This window comes from Erigeron canadensis, chromosome 6 (assembly GCF_010389155.1).
Source record: "Erigeron canadensis isolate Cc75 chromosome 6, C_canadensis_v1, whole genome shotgun sequence".
Classification (NCBI taxonomy): Eukaryota; Viridiplantae; Streptophyta; class Magnoliopsida; order Asterales; family Asteraceae; genus Erigeron; species Erigeron canadensis.
The window spans coordinates 35992701-36015130 of NC_057766.1; the positions used below are offsets into that span (position 1 = coordinate 35992701).

Genomic DNA, 22430 nt, shown 5'->3' on the forward strand with positions numbered 1-22430 from the left:
ACCAATTAATATGCTTTCTCTTACCTTTATAAAAGTATGCAATGTTTTATTTAGCAGTACAACATTAAATATAGAGGAAGTAAATCTGTAAATGTAATACATCACTACACAATACACATTGAACAACATAAAATTATTTTGACTTGATAATTTCCCCTTTGAATGCAAGTGAAAGTGCACTGAGACTACCTCCATTTTCAACCTTCACTCCAGGCATCACAACACTTCTACTCCCTACAAATCCATCTTCTCCAATCTTAATCTTCCCAAACTTCACCTTCCCACCATCTCCTTCATATATATGCCCGAACAGCAACGATTCTCGACCAACACATCCACCGCCTTCTATCTCCACCATCTCGGGGTTCAACACGGCCCCCATGCTGTCCACGTAAACTCCTTGATTCATATCAATCTCTGATCCCATCATTTTCATCCACATTGTAAACAAAAACGACCCGCTCACCATTTCCATGAAATACTCCCCTACCAACGTCCTAAACGCTTGCCATATCGTGTCCATAAACACTTCTTTGCCCCATATCAGCACACTGCCACCATCTTTTTTCTTTCCAACTAGTAACCATTTGGCTATTACACATGCCAGCCCAGCCCAAATGCCTGAACACACCCAAAACACGGGTAGCAGCCACTGAATGGGGTAGCCACTTGTTTCTTTCACGTAAAATATTACGTTTAGTGGACCCGAGATCAGTAGTGCCATTAGGTAGTAAGGCAAGAATGTCTGTAACAAAGGTTGGCCAAATAGTGTCCATAAAGTTTTTTGCCAGGTTCTCGTGAGAGTCACTTCTGTTGCATTCTTGTTTTCGGTTGCTATAGTGGCTGCCATTGGACAACCTGAAAGGTCTACTTTGACATCAGATTGCTCAATGAAACTCCTCCAGGCTTCAGGAAGTGGTTGCCCGTTTCTCAAATGCTGACAAATCTCGTAGACCAATGAACGACCATGGTCAATAGAAGCACTTTGTGAGGCAGATGTCGCCCGAATTACATCCACTTCATTGGATCTCAGGAAAGGATTAAACTCTAATTCTTCTGATTGGCTTTGAGTGTTATTCTGGTCTATTGTTACCTCTCCCACATCGATATATGGGAATTCAGTGTTATCCCACGGGGTGGTGCAGTCAAGTGCAATGTCTCGGGTCACTTCATCTTGTGGAACGGGCCGGATTTGTAACTGGAAAACATACCTAACACCACCTGGTTGACTCACTCTTGTTTTAAAATCATCAGCAAGGAACAGTAGCGGACGTTTGTCATTAATGTCTCTTGGAATTGCACCAGTTTCTGGAGGGAGAATTCCAATGGGCTCCACCTTACCGGATTCTTCAGGGATGGTTTCATCAAAAGGCCTTAATTTGAACTTAACATACATTTCTGTTCCATCTTCAAACCGGAAAAGTCTGCATATGTTTGAGAAGTAATGCAGGTTTGTGAATGAATCTGTGTTGCGAAGTGAAGTCCATACAGCATCACGCACATGAGGGACACGCTTCACGTGCTGTTCCCTTGCTGGCAACCCGCAAACAAGCCATGTGGCAAAGTCAGAGATTGTTCTCGCGTAGAATGCATTTCCCGTTTTCAAAGTCAGGTCAAGAAGTGGGGTTTCTGTTTCATTTGAAAGTATTCTCACGGCTGCACCACGTGCATCTAGTCTTGCATCATCATCTGCACTTAAGCTGTTACTGTGTCTGATAATGATTGGGTAACTCTTCCCTGGGTAGAAGATCTTGTGATTTGGAAACCCTTCGATGTTGTCATAGATCTTTAGAACTCCCTTCCCACTGACTCCAATTCGATGGAAGTATCTTGACTTAACTTTAAGAGTAGTAGCAGCAAGATTAGCGGATAAGTTCCCAACAATCTTCTTGTATTTCACATCCATTTCTTCTATTCGTTCGTCTAGAGCATGCATCATGTTCTTTATCATGATAGGACTTTCAGAACCGATATAAACACCACCTCTTTTGAGAACAGAATCAACTGGAGCCACTGAAAGAGCACCAAGAATGACGTTGTTTTGAACAACTGAACCAGGAAGCAGAATGCTTTGACTCCCGACTACTGCATTATCCTGGACTTCCACTTTCCCACTTTTGAACCCGTTTATAGAATAAAAGCCAGCAATTATCCTGCTAAAGTCACCCAAATGAACACCCTCACCAATTGAGATCAGTTTCGGGTCAGAAACCGGGTTAATGGCTCTGATTGAACAATGGTTTCCAACTTCTGCACCCAAAAGTCTCAAGTAGACACAGAAGGCTTCAGTTCCAGAAAGAAGCTTGGCAAATCTAAGATGGCAAGAGATGTTGATTCGGTGACGAAGCCATATTTTAAATGAGCTTTCATTTGTTTGGTCTTTTTGGTCAAGAAACCATGTCATACTGCAGGTTAGTAAGCTAAGGATCAAACCATGAGCCAGGTAAGCAGCAGCTAATGTCATGGAAAAGGTCAGTGGGTTCACCGAGGTAGTAAAGATCATGGTAGCATAGGCGATAATTGTGAAAGGAAGCCAGTGGAAAGCTCCAGCAACACAGAGAAATGAGAAGTGTTTGAGAGATGGTGACTCTTGATATAAAGAGATATAAAGGAAGTAAGATATCGCAGCTGAAAGAGAACTTAGAAACGCGACAGCATAAATACCCATTAGGTGAGAGATGGTGCTGGTTTGAGTATCATTTGTTGGATCCTGAAAACGTATATTTGCAAAATGTAAAGCATCTGTTTTTTTCTTACAATAAATGTTGGAGAATAGAGGCGAGCGTAATGCTTTATCTCCGATGCGTCATAAGGGTTACAAAGGAAATTGTAACATTGACATAAGGAAACATGTCAAATTGGTTGAAAGTGTTCCTAGTGTTTTTTCGAATAAAACCTTCAAAACATTTCGCTAAAGAAAACTATTACTGAGGTATAATAATATATTTATGAATTATTAATTATGTATATGAAGGTTCATAAAATTTAGGCAAATGGCTGCAACTGGACCCGATTCGACCCATTTCCCTAATCCATTTTGACTCATCTGCCCAAACCACCCATTTTCCCACCTCATGTAAAAAGTATAGATGTTAAATATTACCTTTTGAACACTTTTGCGTCTGCCTGATCTGAAAACAGGCTTTCCGCTTTCTGTTTTCTGTAAGGTTCCGACTTTAGCCTCTTCACCTAAAACACTTCCTTTTTGAATTACAGCATAGGGCCCAACTTCAGATCTTTGACCAATCCTGATTGGGAGAAAACTTAAAACTCCATTCTTCACTTCATGTCCCTGAATCAAAGCTCCTTCTGCAATTACAGCTCCATCTCCTATAAAAAGGAGAGACGGGTCTGTAATATCAACTGTATCTAGAACAACCGATGAACCAATTCTTGCTCCAAACAACTCAAACCAGTATTTCAAAAACACCGTCCCCCTCAAATGAACTGCCATGACCTTAGAAGAAACTTCTTGTGCCTTGTACAGCGTCCACCACTTCACGAAGTCCATGGACCATACCGAAACCTCTGGGGTAAGAGCATAATTCGGCTGAAGAAATGATTTACCAAAGAATGCAACAGATATGCAGGTACTAAATATGCAGAAGATCCAAGCAATAGGAGCAGCCAGTATAGAAATAGGATACCCCATCCATGAAGGCAAGTGTCCCGAAGTGATCAAGTTCATGAATATAGAAATGGACAGATAAGCAGGTAGAACAAGCATCATGCACATATACATAAGTCCACAAACTTGCAACGTCCAGATACCAAATTGGTGAAGCGTTGTAACCTCGGTCATGAAGTCAAGACTACTATCGTTTTCGTATTCTGGAAGAACGGAAAAAGGATTAGTTGTGCTGTTTGGTTGAGATTTCATTAGAAGATTCTCCGAAAAGCTTGCTAAGTCTGAAATGCAGGTGGCTGTGAATACATCCACTGCTCCGACAGGAACCCCCAGAAAATCTGAAAGCTTTTGAGCAGCTCTAACAACACCGATAGAGTCGATCCCATACGATGTCAAACCTTCAGTGGTCGAGATTTTGTTGATTGAAATTCCTGTTTGCTCAGAAACCACACCCATTAAAAAATCTTCAATCTCTTTGTGACTCGGCCCACTAGGTGCCAAGGGACGACTAGTCACAAGTTCAGGTCTAGGTGTATTTCCTTCCCTACATGTTCCTGTGGTGTAGGACCGCATTAAGCGTTTCTTGGTCACAATTGGTTCTGGAACAAGATTCAAAGTTCCATCAGAAAACTGTTTAAGGCATTCAAATCTTTTTATCTTTCCGGATGTAGTTTTACTGATTGTTCGAGGTTTGATTAGCTTAACAGATGCAATAGTGACACCGTGTTCTTCTGCAACCCGAGCCTGAATTTGCTGAATTACTTCTTTGTTAACAGGTTTACCATCTCTAACCTCAGCAATCACAACTAAACCAACTTGATCAGAAGAATCTGGAACCGATATGCCTTTTGTTGATAAGGTTTCCTCCGGGACCCCGATGACAGCACAGCAACCAGGACGTAGAAGTTCGGAAGCACTTTCCACTGTTTTTTCAATGTCTGCTGAGTATATATTTCTACCACCAACGATAATAAGATCCTTTATTCTTCCAGTGATGAACAAGTTTCCATCTATTATCCTTCCCAAGTCCCCGGTTTTTGTATATATTCTGCCTGGACCAGTTTCAAGCATATTTTTGAAAGTTTTCTGACTTAACTCCTCTTTATCCCAGTACCCGATTCCAGCACTTGGGCTGCTAATCCATATCTCTCCTTCCTTCCCAGGCTTGTTGTGTTCTAAACTGGTTTCCGGATCAACTATTCTGATGTCAACATCTTCATCACTTTGACTTACATACCCACAACACACTCGTCCTTGCCAATCGATTAAAATGGGCTTCTTTTCTCCATATGCACAACAAACAAAAACACAATTTTCAGCCAAACCATAACCTGGAGCCATTACTTGTTGAGAAAGGCCAAAGGGTGCGGTGAGCCGAACAAAACTCAGGAGAGTTTTCTGCCTAACGGGTTCTGCAGCAACCATAAGAAACTTCATAAAAGAAAGATCATAATCCAGCACCTTATCCTTGACACTCTCTAATCTTCTCACTACTAGTTCAAATGCAAAGTTGGGACCTGCACTGTGAGTGGCTTGATACTTGCTCATTGTTTGAAGCCACAATAACGGATTCCTGATGAATGTCATTGGGGAGAAAAGAACTGCAGTTCCGCCACTAACAAGAGATGTAAAAAGTCCACCGATTAGTCCCATGTCATGGTACTGAGGAAGCCAACTTACTAACACTGTTCTTGAAGTACTCTTGTATATCTTTCTCATCAACTTTACATTATGAATTAGCCCACCGTGAGTTATCATCACGCCTTTAGCATCACCAGTCGATCCAGAAGTAAACTGAAGAAAACAGACATCGTTTCCTACCGGTTCAGAGTGATTTTTTATGTCTGTAAAGTTAATACCTTTAGAATTCTTCACAAGAGTATCTGTATGTATCCATGGAAGCTTAGGCCATTTTGCAGAGCCTTTCCCCCCTTTTCCAGATAACGAGATCAAGTTCTTTACAGAACCTGCCCTTACAGCTCCATGGTAAAGCACAGTTGATAAAATTGCCTTTGCATTGCACGATTTAGCAATATTTTCTAACTTCAAAAGCGCTTGTCCACCTCTTTGAAGGGGATCTGGAGGAAGAACAGGAACAGGAAGTACTTGGGCTCGTAAACAACCAAAAAAGGCATCCACAAAGTCGAGTCCGGGAACATGGAGTAACAACACCCTATCACCCGGATTGATAACTGGTTCTGAGCTCGTTAATAGATTCTGAGCAATGCAAGAAGCATTTGCATGAAGTTCTGCGTAAGTCCTCTTATGCGCCTCCTCCCCTTCATCATTAATCCAAGTGTAGAGTGTTTTGTCTTTAGTTATTTCATGAGTTCCCCAATGCTTCAAATAGCCATCAAGGCTACTCAAGTCAGGGAATGTTAATCCAGGATATTCATTCAGCCGTTCTGGGTTCCTGTCCCAACTATCTGATAGTAGTGGAAACAATCTCTGCAAAATAGATGGAGAAATATCTTCTATTAAGTAACTGCGCGAGATTAGAGATGATTATGTGATACTTAGTAATGTAAATCACATAATAAGCAGTACAAGCTGGACAGCAAACGATAATTTTTGGACGTGCTTCTAATGTTTGAAATTGTAATACTCAAATAATCATATGCTTGTTTGTTTCTGAGAATATTGTTAATTCAGAAGTTGATAGAATGACATTTTATGAAAACAGGAGAGAAGTTATGTGAAAAAGAGTAACAGCCCCTTAAATTGGGTTCAAATGAATGGGCAAGTATGTGATTATATTTCTATTATGTAATAATCGGAATTTGTTGTACCTTCACATATGGAAATTTTGGTAAAGGGTCATCATCTGCAAAGTGTTTGCGAACAAGATTCATAGAGTAGGTTGAATTTCTCTCTGTAAGTTCAAACGCAACAAGTCCACCTACATAGTAAGTGTTCTGTTGACCTTGAAGTTCAGTCTCCAGTTTCTCATAAAATCCTTCCTTCATATCTGTTTTTTGGATAAGAATCAAGTGTGAGGCTAAAACTGCAAATATGCTTTAGTTGAGCCAACAAATGAGCTTGTTAATTGTTTCTACTATACCTTGGCTGGTAACATGAGGGAAATACTTGAACCGTCTCTGCAGTATTACATTTTCAACTTGACCTCCCATTCTGTTAACCGCATCAATTGCAAGTTCAGTGACCCTTGGCCCCATAATATCAACAGCATTACCATAAGACCAGAAAAGATATATATCTGTATCGGCATAGAATCTCTGAATTGCCACTGGATTGCCTATAGTGGCAGGATCATCCATGAATTCGGCACAGTAATAAAATCCTATTGGCAAATGATCCAACCCTTTGATTTTCATCACTGTTGTATAGTAATCTATCGTCTGCACCTTACTGAACAGTTCCTTCTCAAGATTACTTAAGTCCATCCATCGATTTTCACTTTCTGTAGTTACAAGAAGATCAAAAAACTTTAGTTACATATACACAAAATCATTTTTCAATATAGAGACAACCCGTAAATCTATGTGTGCAACTACCTGCTGATACATATGTTGGTGATCGGTAAACTTTCCCGTTTGTGAAAGGAAAACCCCCAGAAATGATAATTTTCTCGAATTCCATAGTGTTAACTTCCCCACTACTATTTCTAGTGTCAACAGATACACCAGAGGAGTCGCGTCTGATACCAATTACTTCAGTGTTGCATTGAACTTCAATGGGAAGAGATTTACTTAACTTCTGCCAGAATCCCATATACCCGCCCTTGAAACGCCTTATTTTACCAGCCATTGAAGTTCGGGTGAATTCATGAATGTAAGAATAAGCCATATCTTCAACAAATCCATACCCAGAAGCAGTGTATCCATAGGCAACTGATTTTGGAACAGATTTAAGTCCTCTACTCTTCAGAAATTCAGGAACTGATTCTGAAGCAAATTCGCTAATGGCATGAACTCCATTTCGACCCGAATTCTTTGCCTTATCCTACATTTGAAAACAATAAGATATAACTTCACTTTCAACATTCTAAATAACAACTAATACCAGATATATTAAAATTAGTTGAAGATAATAACCTGGAGTTCTAAGGTCAACGATATCACATCTACATAGTCATCAGCAACTGGAATGTCCTGAAATTTCCCATTGTCAATGAGGGCTAATTTATGCGAGTCCATTTCCTCCAGTTCAGACCCCAATTCTTTTGCCAAATGAAAAATCGTGGGAGCACTATTTGCTGCTAGAACTTGACCTCCAAGATCATACATTTTCCCTGCAATTATGTAGTCTAAGTAAAATATTAGTAAGATAATCAATAAGTTACTAAATTTAGCAATCTAAAAGTAGTTACATCTTGCCTTCAATATCAGCTGATTCACACATCCCACTGACTGTGTGGTATTTCTCTAGAAGGGTCACATTGTTGTACCCAAGCTTAGCAAGTGCATAAGCTGCTGATAAACCACTTGGGCCACCTCCTAGTATGCCGATTCTTGTGTTCACGGGCATACATGGGTGCAGAGTTGTTAGTTGATCTGCTACTGATTGTTTCAGGTCCATCTTCTATACGTAATATATTAGTCTTTCAATGACGGTTCCTGATGAGATCGATCCAGAGAAAAAGTGAGGCATGGTCCTCACATACATTTACTTAATCAAAATACAAGGTAAATTTTTACCAAGATTATATGAACTTTGATCAACATAGAAAGAGAAGTCAAACTTTATTATGTTATTCACCCAGCCTGCAAAAAACAGTCCATCTTAAAAAAAATTAGAAGACATTTAAAGCTACATTTGCAGAATTTTGTAAGTATGCAAATTAACGTAACCATCTAATTCTGTTTCTTTCAAGAAGGATGGTAATAAAGGACCAACAAAATTTTATCTAATGTTGTATGTCAAATCATGATAATTGTAAAATAAGACTCAAATCCAAAGAACATGCATTGAAAGAACAAGAACGATGAGGCTTCAAATACGACAACAGGCGGTTTAAAATCAAAACTTTGTAATAGTACAAGGTGTGCATTATTTTTATAGTATAGCCTGCAAGACTTCATGACTTCTTTTGTTTTTCTCACAGGATCTCAGATTCTCAGATAAGAAAGACGAATGACAAAATACTAATAACGGCATATAACAAAAGTGCAAGTAATTTTTGATGTTTACAAAGTGATGCGTTGTGAATCATCCAAAAGAAGGTATCTTTTAGTAATAAATAATTAAAACAAAAAAATCCCAGGTTCATTAACACAATCAACTAATCAGTATAGTTGGTTCACTAAGATTGTGCAGAAAACATATAGAGATGATAATAAGAATGTGCGAGTACTAACCTGCGCACCTTGACCAAAATTCAAGCCAGTGTGAATTTAACTCCAAACTTTCTGTAATGCATGAACAAAAGCAGTTGTTATGAAACTATTGATGAACATATTGACATGTATACTTTGACTAGCTCCCAAGATATCCTAGTTAACTACTGTAAAATGCAGTTATTTTCAAATGTGAACAATCTGTCCTACCAAAAAGAATTTCATAATCTGCAATATGTGTGTTCCTTATTTTGAACATGTTCTAACACTTACAAAGCCTGCAGAGAAGATCCTGTCATTAAGTGAATATTTTAAACATTTTAGTTGTAATAACTTGGTATAATTTACTCGATCGTTGGACATAAGTCCCTTCCGGCCCCTACCTGCTGTCTCTTTCTCTCTTGTGTAATTTTTTTTATATGAAAACCTCCTGTTTTATAACTTTTTCAAGCTTCGATCAGGCCCCCAAACGACACAGTAAAAATGTAAAATGTTGCAGTTATTGACCGGAGTTCAAGGCACTTAGTTATTTGCAAAGGTTTTAGACGATAAGGACTACTAGCTAGCTACTATACAACATATATATATTCTTATTATGAATAACAAATAACAATGGATTTGGTCATTGAGAGAAATTACTTAAAGAAACGTCCACCAATCGATCGATACATACAATTTGCTATATATAATAAGGTTAATTACATGTTTGTAAAAAAAAAATTTCCAATTTTAAACAAAACACTGTATCATGCTAAACATATACTCGTATATAGCTCTTGGGACTAATTAAGGTCAAATATCATAGCCGGTCTATTTTCAAGTCACAATTTATATATATATATATATATATAACTCAAATACATTATTAAACAACTAACAATTGCAAGGTGAATTCAAACTATAATATTTTATGAATTTGAAAATTTAACAGTATATTATAATACATAATGTATATATAACTATATAAAATTTATATGTATGTTGATATATACACATGCAACATTATTCGCAATATATACAACTTAATTATAAACTCCACACTGCAAGATATATAACTAGGTTTTAGGTAAAATAAAACAAGTATTAATGTAAAACAAATAAAACAATAGGTTTTTCTATAGTGATAATCACCGTGCATCAAATAAATCATAGTACATCAATTGTTTCGTGAATCTTCGTGCATCAATTTAACCATGATCTAAGGGTTAAGATCTTATCCTATTTGTTTTACTTTAATACTTGTTTTACAATACTCAACCCCTATATAACTAACTATATATGTAAGAACACTCGGACGAATATATATATTACTCCATATATTATACTAGAAAATTAATAATGTCATGCACCGAAATTAATTACTAACCCGCGTACGTAATAATCCTGTAGCTAGTAGTAAAAAAAACTCGAAAATGAGCGCCAAATGGCACAATGTGGAGATGCAGATCGAGAGAGAGAGAGAAGTGAGTGCTGACCGAACCTCCACAAAACTTTTACTATATATATAATGGTGACGAGATCATAGTGTTAGTAGTCGAATATAAATATATAGAAGCAGATAAATATATATACGTTGATGATGAAATCAAAAAATTCCATATAAAACACGACAAACAATATGGTCGGTAAAATCTAAGTCCAACGATGATAGATAGATTAAGGTAAATTAATTAACTAGTGCCGGTAAATACATGAATTTGTCATGAAACTTAATAAGTATATTATAACCAGATATTCCTCTATATATATATGGTGCTGGCTGTTCATTCCAAAATGCCATTTGTGATCTCCGTCTTATCATTTTTAATATTTACTTTCTTAATTATTTACTCCGTTTTAATATTAATTAATCAAGGTTTTGAAAATGAGATTAAACTATGACTTTTTCCTTTTGTCTTGTGTACGTTTATTTATATAACAATTTCTGCAATCGGATCTTAATTCTTCTTTGATTTGAACCTGGCGGTAGTATTAAAATGAGAATGGGCTTCATCTAACAAATGAGTTCAATTAACAAATGGGCTTCAACATGAACTTGAGTCAACTTGAATTATTCGAGTTCGACTCAAACACCTCGAGAATTGATAGTACATGCATACGAATTTAACCTAGTAAATGAACAGTTGATTTTTTTTTTCTTTCGAACATTAATTGTATAGTTGATTCTAAAACGATTTCCAAACAATGTGTTAAATTGCATTCAACATAATTTAATAGGATAAAAAAATATAAAATTATATTATATTTTCTTGTTAGACCTTTGTTTTCTTTGTAACAGTATCTTTTGTTTGTTTGACGCTTGTTAAGCTATTTGCAAAATCGATCAATATGATTTCGCACATTAAATCATAAGATACTTGAATTTCTTGATAGTCAAACAAATTTATAAGTTTTAGCTTATGCACATAATAACGTGAAAAACTCATATATTTTTTTTCATAAACTCGATCAGCTCTTTTGATTTGCTAACCAGACAAACATATATTGAGAGCCCCAAACATACTAAATAGACATAATTTATTGTTGATCTTATATTCCGAAGACACAAACAAAAATATATATATTTGTTTCAATATCACCAGCTAACCCGAGAGATATAAGAATCTTTTGTAATTGGGTTGGATATTCTCCTGTGGTACAATTATTTTGTAGGAGTATTTATTTACTAAAAGACATACCTCATCTTTAAATTAATTTTATTTTTAAGATAAATATACGATAGTATATACTTTTAAACCATCATATGACTAGTTTTTGTAATAAATACAAGGTCATGGTATATGTCATCACTCATCAGTTCATTCATTCTCATTAATCTCTTGATTTATCCAGGGCTAAGTTGTTATCAGAACCAGAAGTAGAGTAGAACGTTTTATGATTAATATATTAACTATTATTCTTTTTTATAATTTATGACATAAAATCAAGTTACTTTTTGTGAATATCATATCTGAAAATTAAAAAACCAAAATTTTGGGCAAAGTTAATGGGGATTTTTATTTCACTCTTATTTCTCTAAAGACACCTTCCATTCTGACGGGTGAAAATGGATCATTCAGTGGCAGTTTGTATGTCGTTTCTTTACTCTATGGGCTTTTGGCCCATGTTAGAAGGTCCTCCCTCGTAAATCTTCCTGATAATAAGTTTGCCATCTCAAAATAATCAATGATAGTTAAAGTAAGTAAAGTCTTTTAGCATATAAGTTTTTGGTGTTTGAAAAAGAAAAATTCTTAAGGTAAAACATGTTTATTACGATAATTTCTACAAATAATTACACAATGATTTTGATTTTATGCAAGAAAACTTAACCCTTCAATTAGCGAAATTTGTATATTTACCCCTTCAATAATAAACGAAGTTTGGATCTAGTAGGTGTTGCATTTGTTTGGGTTTTTATTAGTCGAATATTCAATGAGGGATGGATTATTCGTAAAGCCTTTTTAACATCTACAAAAAATAAGATCAAGGATATAACTACATTTCACTAGGATCCTACAAAAGAAACAATAACATTATAATTAGAAAAACAACAAAAGCATAACCTAATTGGACGGGTCTTCGTAGGGAGGTTAATAAAAATAAAAATACTGAGATATATACTAGACTAATATTGTGCAGCAATGAGAGTGCATCATTGGTTACGTTTTGTGATGTTCCCTGTTGTGCCAACCGGCGACAAAGAGTGATCACTTTTGACAATTTAACTTATAAGGACTTCATAGTTCATATCAAAAAGTCATACAAAAATGAAAGTTTCTACAAAGTTTAATCAAAGTAAATTATAGAGTATGTAATCTATGACGTATAACTAACATTCCAAGAATAGAAAATTTATATGATAATTACAGGGCAATAGAGAAAAGTATGTATTAAACTTGAGACTCGATATCTTTGTTGTCACTATTATAAATTTATAATTTATAATTATCATTCTAAAGTCCAAGTTGGTTCAAATAAGGAGTGACATATGTCCGAAAGGCATGTTGATTTCAATTTTTTCTCCCTTTTTCAACTAGCACTTTTTAATTGTATCATCAGTCTTGATTATTACTATCCGATCATTAATGCAAGCTGCCAAGCTAATACCTTTCACCAACTTAATAATTCACAATATTATCCAAAGAGTTCAATACATTATGATTGAGTTAAATCACACATTTAAAATTCGATTTAAACTTTACATACTCCTGCGGTCCTGCCAATTTTTAAATTGGATTTGGATTTTCAATCACACCCCTCGAACTGACTACCATGACCCCTCGAAAAAGTTTTTTATTCAATCATGTATGTTAATTATAAATCTTATCAATGGACTGAATTGGACCAGGATCAAGAGAGAGTCTGTCAGTTTGGCAAAAGCTGGAAAAAAAACTTGACACGGTTTGGGTTTTGACCAAGCAAAACAATACAACAATCATTCAGAACACTAAACACGGAGTTGTCCAAAAAGCTACCATGAACTATAGCTAACCCTTTGAATTCACTAGGCTGAACCTTTAAATTACAACTTTGCTCAACAAATGAATCTGAACAAGTGCTTATTCTAAATAACGCTCAAGTAAAGTTCACATCCTCTCCTGGCAAATTGATCACATCTTTATAGTCTAAATTGTATTGGATTTCCCACTCGTACTGTTTACATACATCAGTTCAAAAACTGTAGATTAGTGAGGCAGGCCAATTTGAACCCCACGTATGCACGAAAGGAAGATCCGGCTGCATTTTTCTAAAACCAGAGCATTCATTGCCGAATGCTGGGGACATACACCATGCCAAATATGAAACATGAATCTACAAAAAATTGTTTGATGCACCTGATATCTTAGATGGCTTTCTTCACTTGAAAGAAGTTTGAACGTTCCTTGTTTGCAGCATCAACGCCAGCTTCAGATGTCACTGCTACAATCACACCTTTATCTTTGATAGAATCAATCACACCCGCAAATTCCTTAAAGTCACTTGTCCTATGGGAAAGAAAAGAGTGGTGAATAAACTTGTTACGGATACTTTTCTACAAATACCCTGGAAAAGCATGAAGAGCTAGGTTTTCACCAAAAAAGATAATAATAGCCTATGATAGAAAGACGAAATGTGTGAAAACAAGTTAGGTAAGGCTGTATTTAGCAAAATGACCCATTTCTTATGAGTAGTTAATTTGTCAAATATGACACAAGCCATGTCATTAATCAAATAACTTTTATTATTATGAAAGAATATGATTCATGGGGATAACCATAACCCAACCAATCCATCAATAAGTAGATCGGATACATTCCTACCCGACGGCATCATATAGACTCAACAAAAATCTTAAAAGATTGTAGCTTCTACCTTGTTGATAATATTTCATCACGTCTTGCTTGTCGTTCTTCTTCTGAAACCCCAGATAAGTACCGCAATAAACTGCAAAACACGTGGATGTCACTTCCATATCACTTTGAGTGTGATCCCAACACATAACAGAGCGCCTTTGTTATATAATTTTTTTTTTATCAGGTAGCAGAAAATCCTTATTTTTGAGACAAAGTGATAGATTCCTCCCTCAAGTTGTTTACATACCGTTAATTGCACTCCTGTGTGTGATTTTAAAATTTACGTTTTAAGATTATATTGTAAATTTATTGCTTGCAACTCTTAGGCTCCCAAAAAGAAAGTACTAGTTTAAATGAAAAAAGATCAACATTACCTGTTATAACCTTTGGCATCGGGTAGCTGATACGAATCTAGGTCACTAATAGTCCCAATAATGGCCTTTTTAAGAGTACCATCATCCATTTCAAGTTGACGTAGAAAAGCTGATGTTCCATCATATACATCGAGCGTCTTCAATAAATTAGGGTCCCGATATGATAAGAATGAGAAAACTCCTGTAAGAATCCAATGATAACAATAAATGTAAAAGCTGCAGGAATTACGATAAACACATAAAAACGACTTGTTTTATGTTCTATCACGGGTAACGTGGGAAAAACTTAAAGAAATCAAATAACATGAAAATAGGTCAAATACGTCAAACAGGTTGAAACACAGCAAAGTGTACTTAAAATGCAAATTTTGCCCTGAGCAAGCTTTTGCCTGTTACCCTAACCACTCACCCCGCCCATTTTGCTATATCAAGACACATATGAACCCATCATATAAGCAAGGTTGTAAATAACGCTCGGCGGTCGACCACCTTTAAGGTTAAATCTCATTTCGCGGAGTTATAACGGCGTTATAACGGAGACTATAAAATATAAAGGAATTTATACAAAAAATTATATATATTAGCAATATCCTAACAAAATTAGTCAAAAAAATGTCTTTTGACGGTTAAGCTCCGTTAAATCCGTTATTTGACCGTTAAATCCCGTTATAAAGGCCGTTAAGACCGTTAAATCCGTTATAACGGCCGTTAAATCCTCAGAACTTTAAATTTACCCTCCAACCCCCTTAACGTAACGCTGGACCTCCGTTACCGTTATAACGGCCGTTAAGGCCGTTATTTACAACACTGCTATAAGACACTGCTTAATTTTACCTGAACGGGTGTCGAAATCACACAAGCCTCCGAACGCCCCACCACTAACCCGAATGTTATCCCACAACCATGTATTACTTAAATATTTAGATATAACATAGGCACACCCCTTAAGTTCATAACCAGCTTCATAAATATTAGCTGCTTTTCCAACATAATTAACCTGCAATCAGATTTTAAGTTCAAGGATAAGTGTCAGTAACTAGAAGTGGCAACTTCGATCCATTATGAATTGGACAATCCATGTTTGTTTTATTTCCAATAGCAACGTCTAAAAAAAACGAAAATGCTTTAACACCTTCCAAAATATGTTTTTTTTAAAAAAAATTATGATTATCAAATAATAGATCTTTTCTAGTCATCTTTGAGTCTTTGATACACTAACTAGTACTACAAATGTAAATCTTTGGACACAATGTATATAAGGAAACCCAACCCAATCCATTATGACACTTTGTAATAACATTCCACTTTCACCCATTACCCATTCGTCTAACATGTGAATGTTGCTGCCTCTAACAGAACCAATGACAAGAAAACACAAACCAACCTGAGTAGGTATTGTAAATGCTTCACTTGTTGACGAAAGCAGTGCATGTGAAGTAGACGATGTAACCGGGGAAGTACTTGGAAGCAAATCAATAAATTTTCTAACAAGTGTCTCCGCCTTTTTGAGGCTTTTTCCTTCGGAAGTGAGATTTACAAGGCAACCTCTCTTTGAGAGCAGGGTTTCTCGAATCTCTTCAAGAGACAGAGAAATTTCACTCCAGCTCTCTTCGATTCTCCCTTCAAGATCTTTCAAGAATTCCAGGTAACTGCACATATGCTAATTACTAATTAAATTGCATGTTTGCAACCTCAACCAAGATTATTGTATGATAAGACGCCTGGCCTATATTAGATTCTATGATAATAGGGGTAATAAAATTTTTATTTAGAGTCAATAAAAACATTTTTGTCAATTATTATTTATATAAAATTAAAGCGCTCATTATGACTGCAGACAAAATATATATTGACTATAATTAGCTAATAATATGCATGAATTATGAGTCATGAATCCATATCCTTTTTTAAGCCTTGTTTATGTATAAGTTTCTTCTAACAATATAGTTAAGGTTATTCATGCATGAAAATCTTAGACCAGCCATGAATAAAGGTGCAAATCACTACATCCATAGAGTCGAACCTGATACCACCCATCTGTTCGGCAATACATCCTGCATGGTTTAGCTTTGCATTCAGCCTTGTAGCTGCAAATACATGACCAGCGTCCCTTAATTGATTCTACAAAAAAAAAATTATGAAATAAAACACAAAATACAAATAGTTGTGAACTTGTGATAGCCAAAACTGTCCAGAGCTGCATAAATATACCTCTAATTTAGCTTTGCTTTGTGAGACCAACCGCTTAAAACGCTTTTGATTTGTAAACTCAGTTTCTTTGAGAATACAAACTATCTACAAAATATAAAAATATAAGCTCTTTATAATTATAGAATTCCACAGAAGTAAGTTAACAGATGTTTATAAGTACTTCCAAATTCCAATTCCTTCGTATAATAGTGTTATATATATTAGTGGGTTAAAACTGACAAATTTCAGAAGATATTTCCACCAAGTCATCTAAAATATTAGAATACTATGCCCATATGCCGTATGGCATCAACAGATGAGGAACTTTAAAAGAACCAAGAAGAACATGGAAAGCACATGAGAATCTCATACCGAATATCCAACAATTAACTAGTCTCAAAAATAAAAACGATTTATCTTTGTAAATGAGTTCTCTTTTGTGGTGAGATTTTAGTATTTAATCAGATTAAGCATTATCGTTTCTACTTTAGTCAAAGGCCCACATCCAAGTAGAAGATCCATTAAAAGTCAAGGATACTTGCAGACTTATTATTTGATAGTTTTGATTATGCCCCTAATCGCCGGCCCGCATAAATGAAATCATTAATGCTATTGAATGATAGGGCTATACCTTTTTTATAAAGATAGAGAAACATAGTAAGTCTGACTACCATCAAGGTCAGAGAAAGTGTATTCATTACACAGAAAAAAATAGGAGCAATTCTAATAATAAATTTCGTGGTAGCTATTAATTTACCCTAGAAGGAAGAAGTAAACAAAGCAAAGAATGACTATGATTCTTCATAGACATGCCTAGATCACATGAAAGCTATAGGCTGACATGAACTTAACTTTCACCTTGAAACATACAATATACCAGAAAGCAGAAAGATCAGGCAGCAAATCTCCAAGAAACCATTAAAAAACTTCAATTTACATGCCATAAAAACAAACATACCAAGTTCAATAGATCTTCAGTGTTTGCAGACATCGCTTTGCATCTAATCATCATATGGCTCACAGGATCCTTTGAACCTTTCTTTGATGATGTGAAAGGGTACACTGATATTCCCCCCGTCTTCTCTCCGATCAACTTTTTAAGTTGTACGAAGTTCAATTCTTTTGTACCCATTTCAAGTAATGACCGACTGTTCAGCAACATAATATAAAACCTTTAAGAATATTGTGGCATAAAATTGACCAAAAAACAAGAAATCTACGTGTGCATCTACTTCTCTCTCTCTCTCTCTCTCTCTCTCTCACACACACACACACACACACACAGAGAGAATAAAACAACTCTAAGAATATTGTGGCCTAAAATTGACAAACACATATATATGCTAGTAATAGTATAGTACAAGTAGTCTGAACTTTCTTGGAAAAGCATACATGAACAGATACATGAACAAAGACTTAACACGAAAACAATATAGTCACAAAATACCATTAAAACTTTATTAAACAAACAGATAACTTGTATTTGCGATCAATTAAGCTTTTAAGAATCTCGTCTACAATGATGAAGAGGACATACTGACACTGTGGTGGATAATGAGCGAGCACAAGGACTGAAGGATCACTTGTAAAATATATGGTAATGAATCACTCCAAGAGAAGGAACTAAATTCAAATATATAGCTTAACTAGATAGCTTAACAGGCTTGAAGCTTATATAGATACAAAATTCCAACATGGAACTTCAATAGAAACTATTATGTGATAAAATAAGCCTATGCCATCAATCCAACTAAAAGTTCATTATCCCAATATAGGTTGGCAATGCTAAGAATTTACAAAATTACAAGTACCAAATGCTTCGAATGATCAGAAAACTTAATTTAGACGCCACATGAGCATCTTACCAGAAAAGTGGAAGCAGGGGAAGAAGCTCAGACTTCAGTGAAGTCGAATCAAATGCTAGATCTGCATACAGAACATCATTCGTTGGGAGATCATGCTGCAATACTTTTGCCCCATTAATATCTGCAACCTACAATTCCCAATATTGAAGTTCTATTAAATAATCATCAAACCATGAAACGATGCATACAACATATGATGATTATCAGTATTATCTTATATTACCTCGATTGGAACTTGAATATGTTTTTTGCGAATGTTTTGCGAAAAGAAGTTTGGAACCGCTTTTAGAACTTTTGGAGGGTTAAGTTGTAGATCACATGTCACACGAGCTAATGCAGCAAGATCTTCCCCGGTCATACTTGCTTTCAGTTTTTCTAAATTATATCTCTCTACTGATTCACGTTCAAAAGCCTTCTCTGGATCAGGCTGATTAAACTATTTTATACATACCCATTAGCATTTGCATACTTCACAACTGAAGGTCTACCGTAAATAAATTGTACCTGAACTTCAGCAGTCGAACGATGTGGATTATTCAAAATGAGTTTTTCTATCAATTGAGTGGGTAAAGCTTTTGATCCTTCCATTTCTACTCTAGCTCTCAGAACTGGCTTAGGCTGTTGGAAAAGAAAATCATACCAAATAAGAATAATATTTTGGAGCTTTAAGAAGAATTGTTTGCGATTGCTAACTTTACGGACAAAAGTTTAACCTCGAATCCAAATATAACCGGTTTGAAATGAACAACTTCTAATGTCATATTATAAGCTTATATCACTCTGAATAACTGGATAACCACAAGGAATTTTTGGAATCCAATCAGATTTTTTTTTAAAAAAAGCCTGTTAATAAGCTGGTAAAACAATCGAAGAAATCATTAGAGCAAGAATAACTTACAATAGAGGGAACCATTAAGGCAAAGCCATGAGGAAATGATCCAGTATTGTTTTCCAAAAGAGAAGACTCAATTGAGCTTAACGAAGCATCCATAGCCTCAGAGTAAAAACCTTCATGTGCCAAGGAATTAAGGGCGGCTATCACATGATGTTCTTCAACTTTGTTGTCTTTAGATACATCCTTTGATCCAGGCTCAAGAAGAACTTTCTGAAGTTTTTCTTTATCCAATCGTGTCTTGAAAGAAAACAAGATTTCAAATTGAGCTCCAAATATCCTTTGGCGTTTTAACCAGAATAATTTCTTGCGCAGTTCATGCCTTTTGGTATCCATAACCAACATCTCTTTGTTGATTATCATATGAAACTGTTCTCTTGCCTTTTTATGAACATGAGGTGACTTCAACACAGTGAATAATGATCGTGTTGTAGGCAATCCGATCTTACGTGTGCCGGGTGGTAATTCCCAGTGAAGGTTTTTGTCAATTGACTCGAAAGATTTAATCATTATTTGCATTTTCGTGTTAGAGTCGGATTTGGCTCTCCTTGTTTCATACCGGGCAAGAACATTATTAGAAGAATTTTTAAGCAAAAACTTTCTGAGAGGAGAAGTCATTTTGTAGTTCACGGTCGTGAATCCAGGCAGTTGGGGAGATACAGGAAACGTATTTGCTGGATATAACAAAAAAACAGACTCAAAACATAAAACAATAAAAAGGTAAAAGCCAATATGGGCAGGTTGGGTAACACATCAAAACATATCAGGTCAGATTGATCCACAAACAAATATGTCCATAGTCAAACTCTGTTTAGATAACAAATGTGTTAACTGTGATTACAAGGCAATGACAGTAAAACCTAAATCTTTAAAAAATAGTACGAGTTAACTTTGAGCGACTTAACTTTCACCTGGTTCAACTCATTTCACCCATCTCCCTTTTCTCTAACTTCAGAGCTTAAAACATTTGACCATTTTGAGATAGAACATGATTCAAAGAGCCAAGTATTAATACTAAATCACTATTAAACCCAATTATGTTCATTATAACGATCACTAAACATGTTGGTCTCAGAGTAAAAAAAGTAGAAAAACCGATAGTGTTACATTTTCTTCTCCTTTTTTCCCCCGGGAAAGGCATATACTTGACACATATTTACACACCTGTCTTCGACCTCTAAGTTATAGGGTTACAAGGTTGATAAAATATAAACATGCGTTGGGCGACTTAACTTCCACCCAGTTCAATTCATTTAACCCATCTCCCTTTTCTCTAACCTTAGGGATTAAAACATTTGACCATTTTGAGAAGGAGCACAACTCAAAGAGCCAAGTATAGATACTGAATTACATTTTCTTCTCTTTTTTTTCCCCGGAAAGGCATATACTTGACACATATTAGCGGTAGCTACTTAACCTCAAATACTACTAAGCCAAAAGGCCCTTTGGTCCAACAGCTTAATAAGCGGCGACTAGTTAACCTAGCTTAACCTTGTTAACATTCTAACATCCAATTAGTTCCACCAATCCCAACAACACTTAATTAGCGGTAACTACTTAACCTCGGTCTAGCAACTCGCGTTGGGTTCAGGTTGGTAATAGCTGACGCAAACACGGCCTGATTACCTAATCATTTCGAAAACGCCAACCCTAACCAACCTGATATAGCATTTTGTAATGCAATACAACATTTTGGGCCAAAAACTTCATCCTAATAAAAATAATTTATTCTTCAGGATTCCAAAAAGAAATATAAAATGACCCAAAAATGTGAAATAATATTATAAATAAAACTTGAATAGCTAAATCATATTAGTGTCACAGTGAATATTATATGTAACAACAGATATAGAAAATGAAAAAAAAATGAAGAAATAATTGGTAATAAAATGATGTGTTATATGTGATTAGCAAAAATGGGTTCTTACTTTTTTGTGTGTGTCGCCGGCGATGGTGTGGCGGTGGATGGTGGCTGCGGCCTCTGAGATATATGAGAGTGACACACAGAATATGGTTTTCACAAGTGAGAGAGAAAATAAAGTTACTTACATAAACGGTCCTTTCTTTATAACAGGTTTTACCTTTAAGGTACTAGTATCAAAGTTTTTACACATTTAGTCCTTGACAAATTATTTCTGACAAGGTTGGAGAACTCATGACTCGGACTCGACTCGGCGAGGGGAAGAGTCGGAAGTTTTTGGAGACTCGGACTCGACTAGGGGAGAACTCGGATTGTAATTTTACATATAAACATAAATAAGTATTTTTGAAATTATGTGTAATAGAATTTTAAAAATATCTTCCAAACTTTAAATTTTAGCATAATTGTTTAAAAATGATAAGATAATAATTCAAAACTTGAAAGTTAAACGTATGATTAGTTGATAAAATCACATTTCATCATCATTTTGTATGTATCAAGGTAAGAGAACTTGTGACTCGAATTCGACTCGGCAAGGTGGGGAGTCATGAATTTATTTTGGGTTCTCGGAGGAGTTTTACAACCATGATTTCTGGTTGACCTCTATGTTTTTTGCCGGCACGGGTCAAAAATAATACCCGTAGGTTTTAAACCCAAGCCATCAATCCAGATGCCTTTTTATTAATCGTCTTGATTTATTTTATTTTTAAAAGAAATTATTTTTTTTTTGCAACATGTGTTCTTTATCTCAATTTTTTTTTCTAATTTTTCACATGACAAAAGATTAACGAAATAGGTCTACCTAGATAGCTATATGTGTAACTTTAAGGTTTTTTTTTTTTAATGTGTAACTTAAGTTAATAATTAGTTGTTTAGAAGCGTAAAAAAATGCAACATAAGTTTTGAAACATGGAAAATGATTCGTACTGCAGACTTTATCTAAGCTTAGGT

General features: G+C 35.6%; 4 protein-coding genes across 4 annotated transcripts; all 4 read right to left on the reverse strand.

Annotated features, from left to right (window-relative positions):
* Position 1: 1 nt before the first annotated feature.
* On the reverse strand, positions 2 to 2196 carry LOC122605745 (linolenate 9R-lipoxygenase-like). The gene has a single exon (XM_043778702.1). The coding sequence runs from the start codon at positions 1949 to 1951 to the stop codon at positions 134 to 136; it is 1818 nt and encodes a 605-aa protein (XP_043634637.1). The 5' UTR covers positions 1952 to 2196; the 3' UTR covers positions 2 to 133.
* On the reverse strand, positions 1962 to 5281 carry LOC122604798. Its single transcript, XM_043777665.1, has 3 exons — positions 3104 to 5281; positions 2036 to 2710; positions 1962 to 1985 (listed from the first exon to the last, which is right to left on the reverse strand). The coding sequence occupies exons 1-3, from the start codon at positions 5279 to 5281 to the stop codon at positions 1962 to 1964; spliced, it is 2877 nt and encodes a 958-aa protein (XP_043633600.1).
* Positions 5282 to 6390: 1109 nt separating this feature from the next.
* On the reverse strand, positions 6391 to 8167 carry LOC122604799. Its single transcript, XM_043777666.1, has 5 exons — positions 7966 to 8167; positions 7684 to 7880; positions 7144 to 7591; positions 6690 to 7049; positions 6391 to 6596 (listed from the first exon to the last, which is right to left on the reverse strand). The coding sequence occupies exons 1-5, from the start codon at positions 8165 to 8167 to the stop codon at positions 6391 to 6393; spliced, it is 1413 nt and encodes a 470-aa protein (XP_043633601.1).
* A 5118-nt stretch (positions 8168 to 13285) lies between these two features.
* Positions 13286 to 21569, reverse strand: LOC122605494 (presequence protease 1, chloroplastic/mitochondrial-like). Its single transcript, XM_043778448.1, has 13 exons — positions 21487 to 21569; positions 19565 to 20232; positions 19171 to 19284; positions 18890 to 19102; positions 18667 to 18794; positions 17760 to 17949; positions 16823 to 16906; positions 16635 to 16732; positions 15996 to 16260; positions 15446 to 15608; positions 14612 to 14792; positions 14257 to 14328; positions 13286 to 13889 (listed from the first exon to the last, which is right to left on the reverse strand). Exons 2-13 carry the CDS (start codon positions 20174 to 20176, stop codon positions 13748 to 13750), a joined length of 2262 nt encoding a protein of 753 aa, XP_043634383.1. The 5' UTR covers positions 20177 to 20232; positions 21487 to 21569; the 3' UTR covers positions 13286 to 13747.
* Positions 21570 to 22430: the final 861 nt, after the last annotated feature.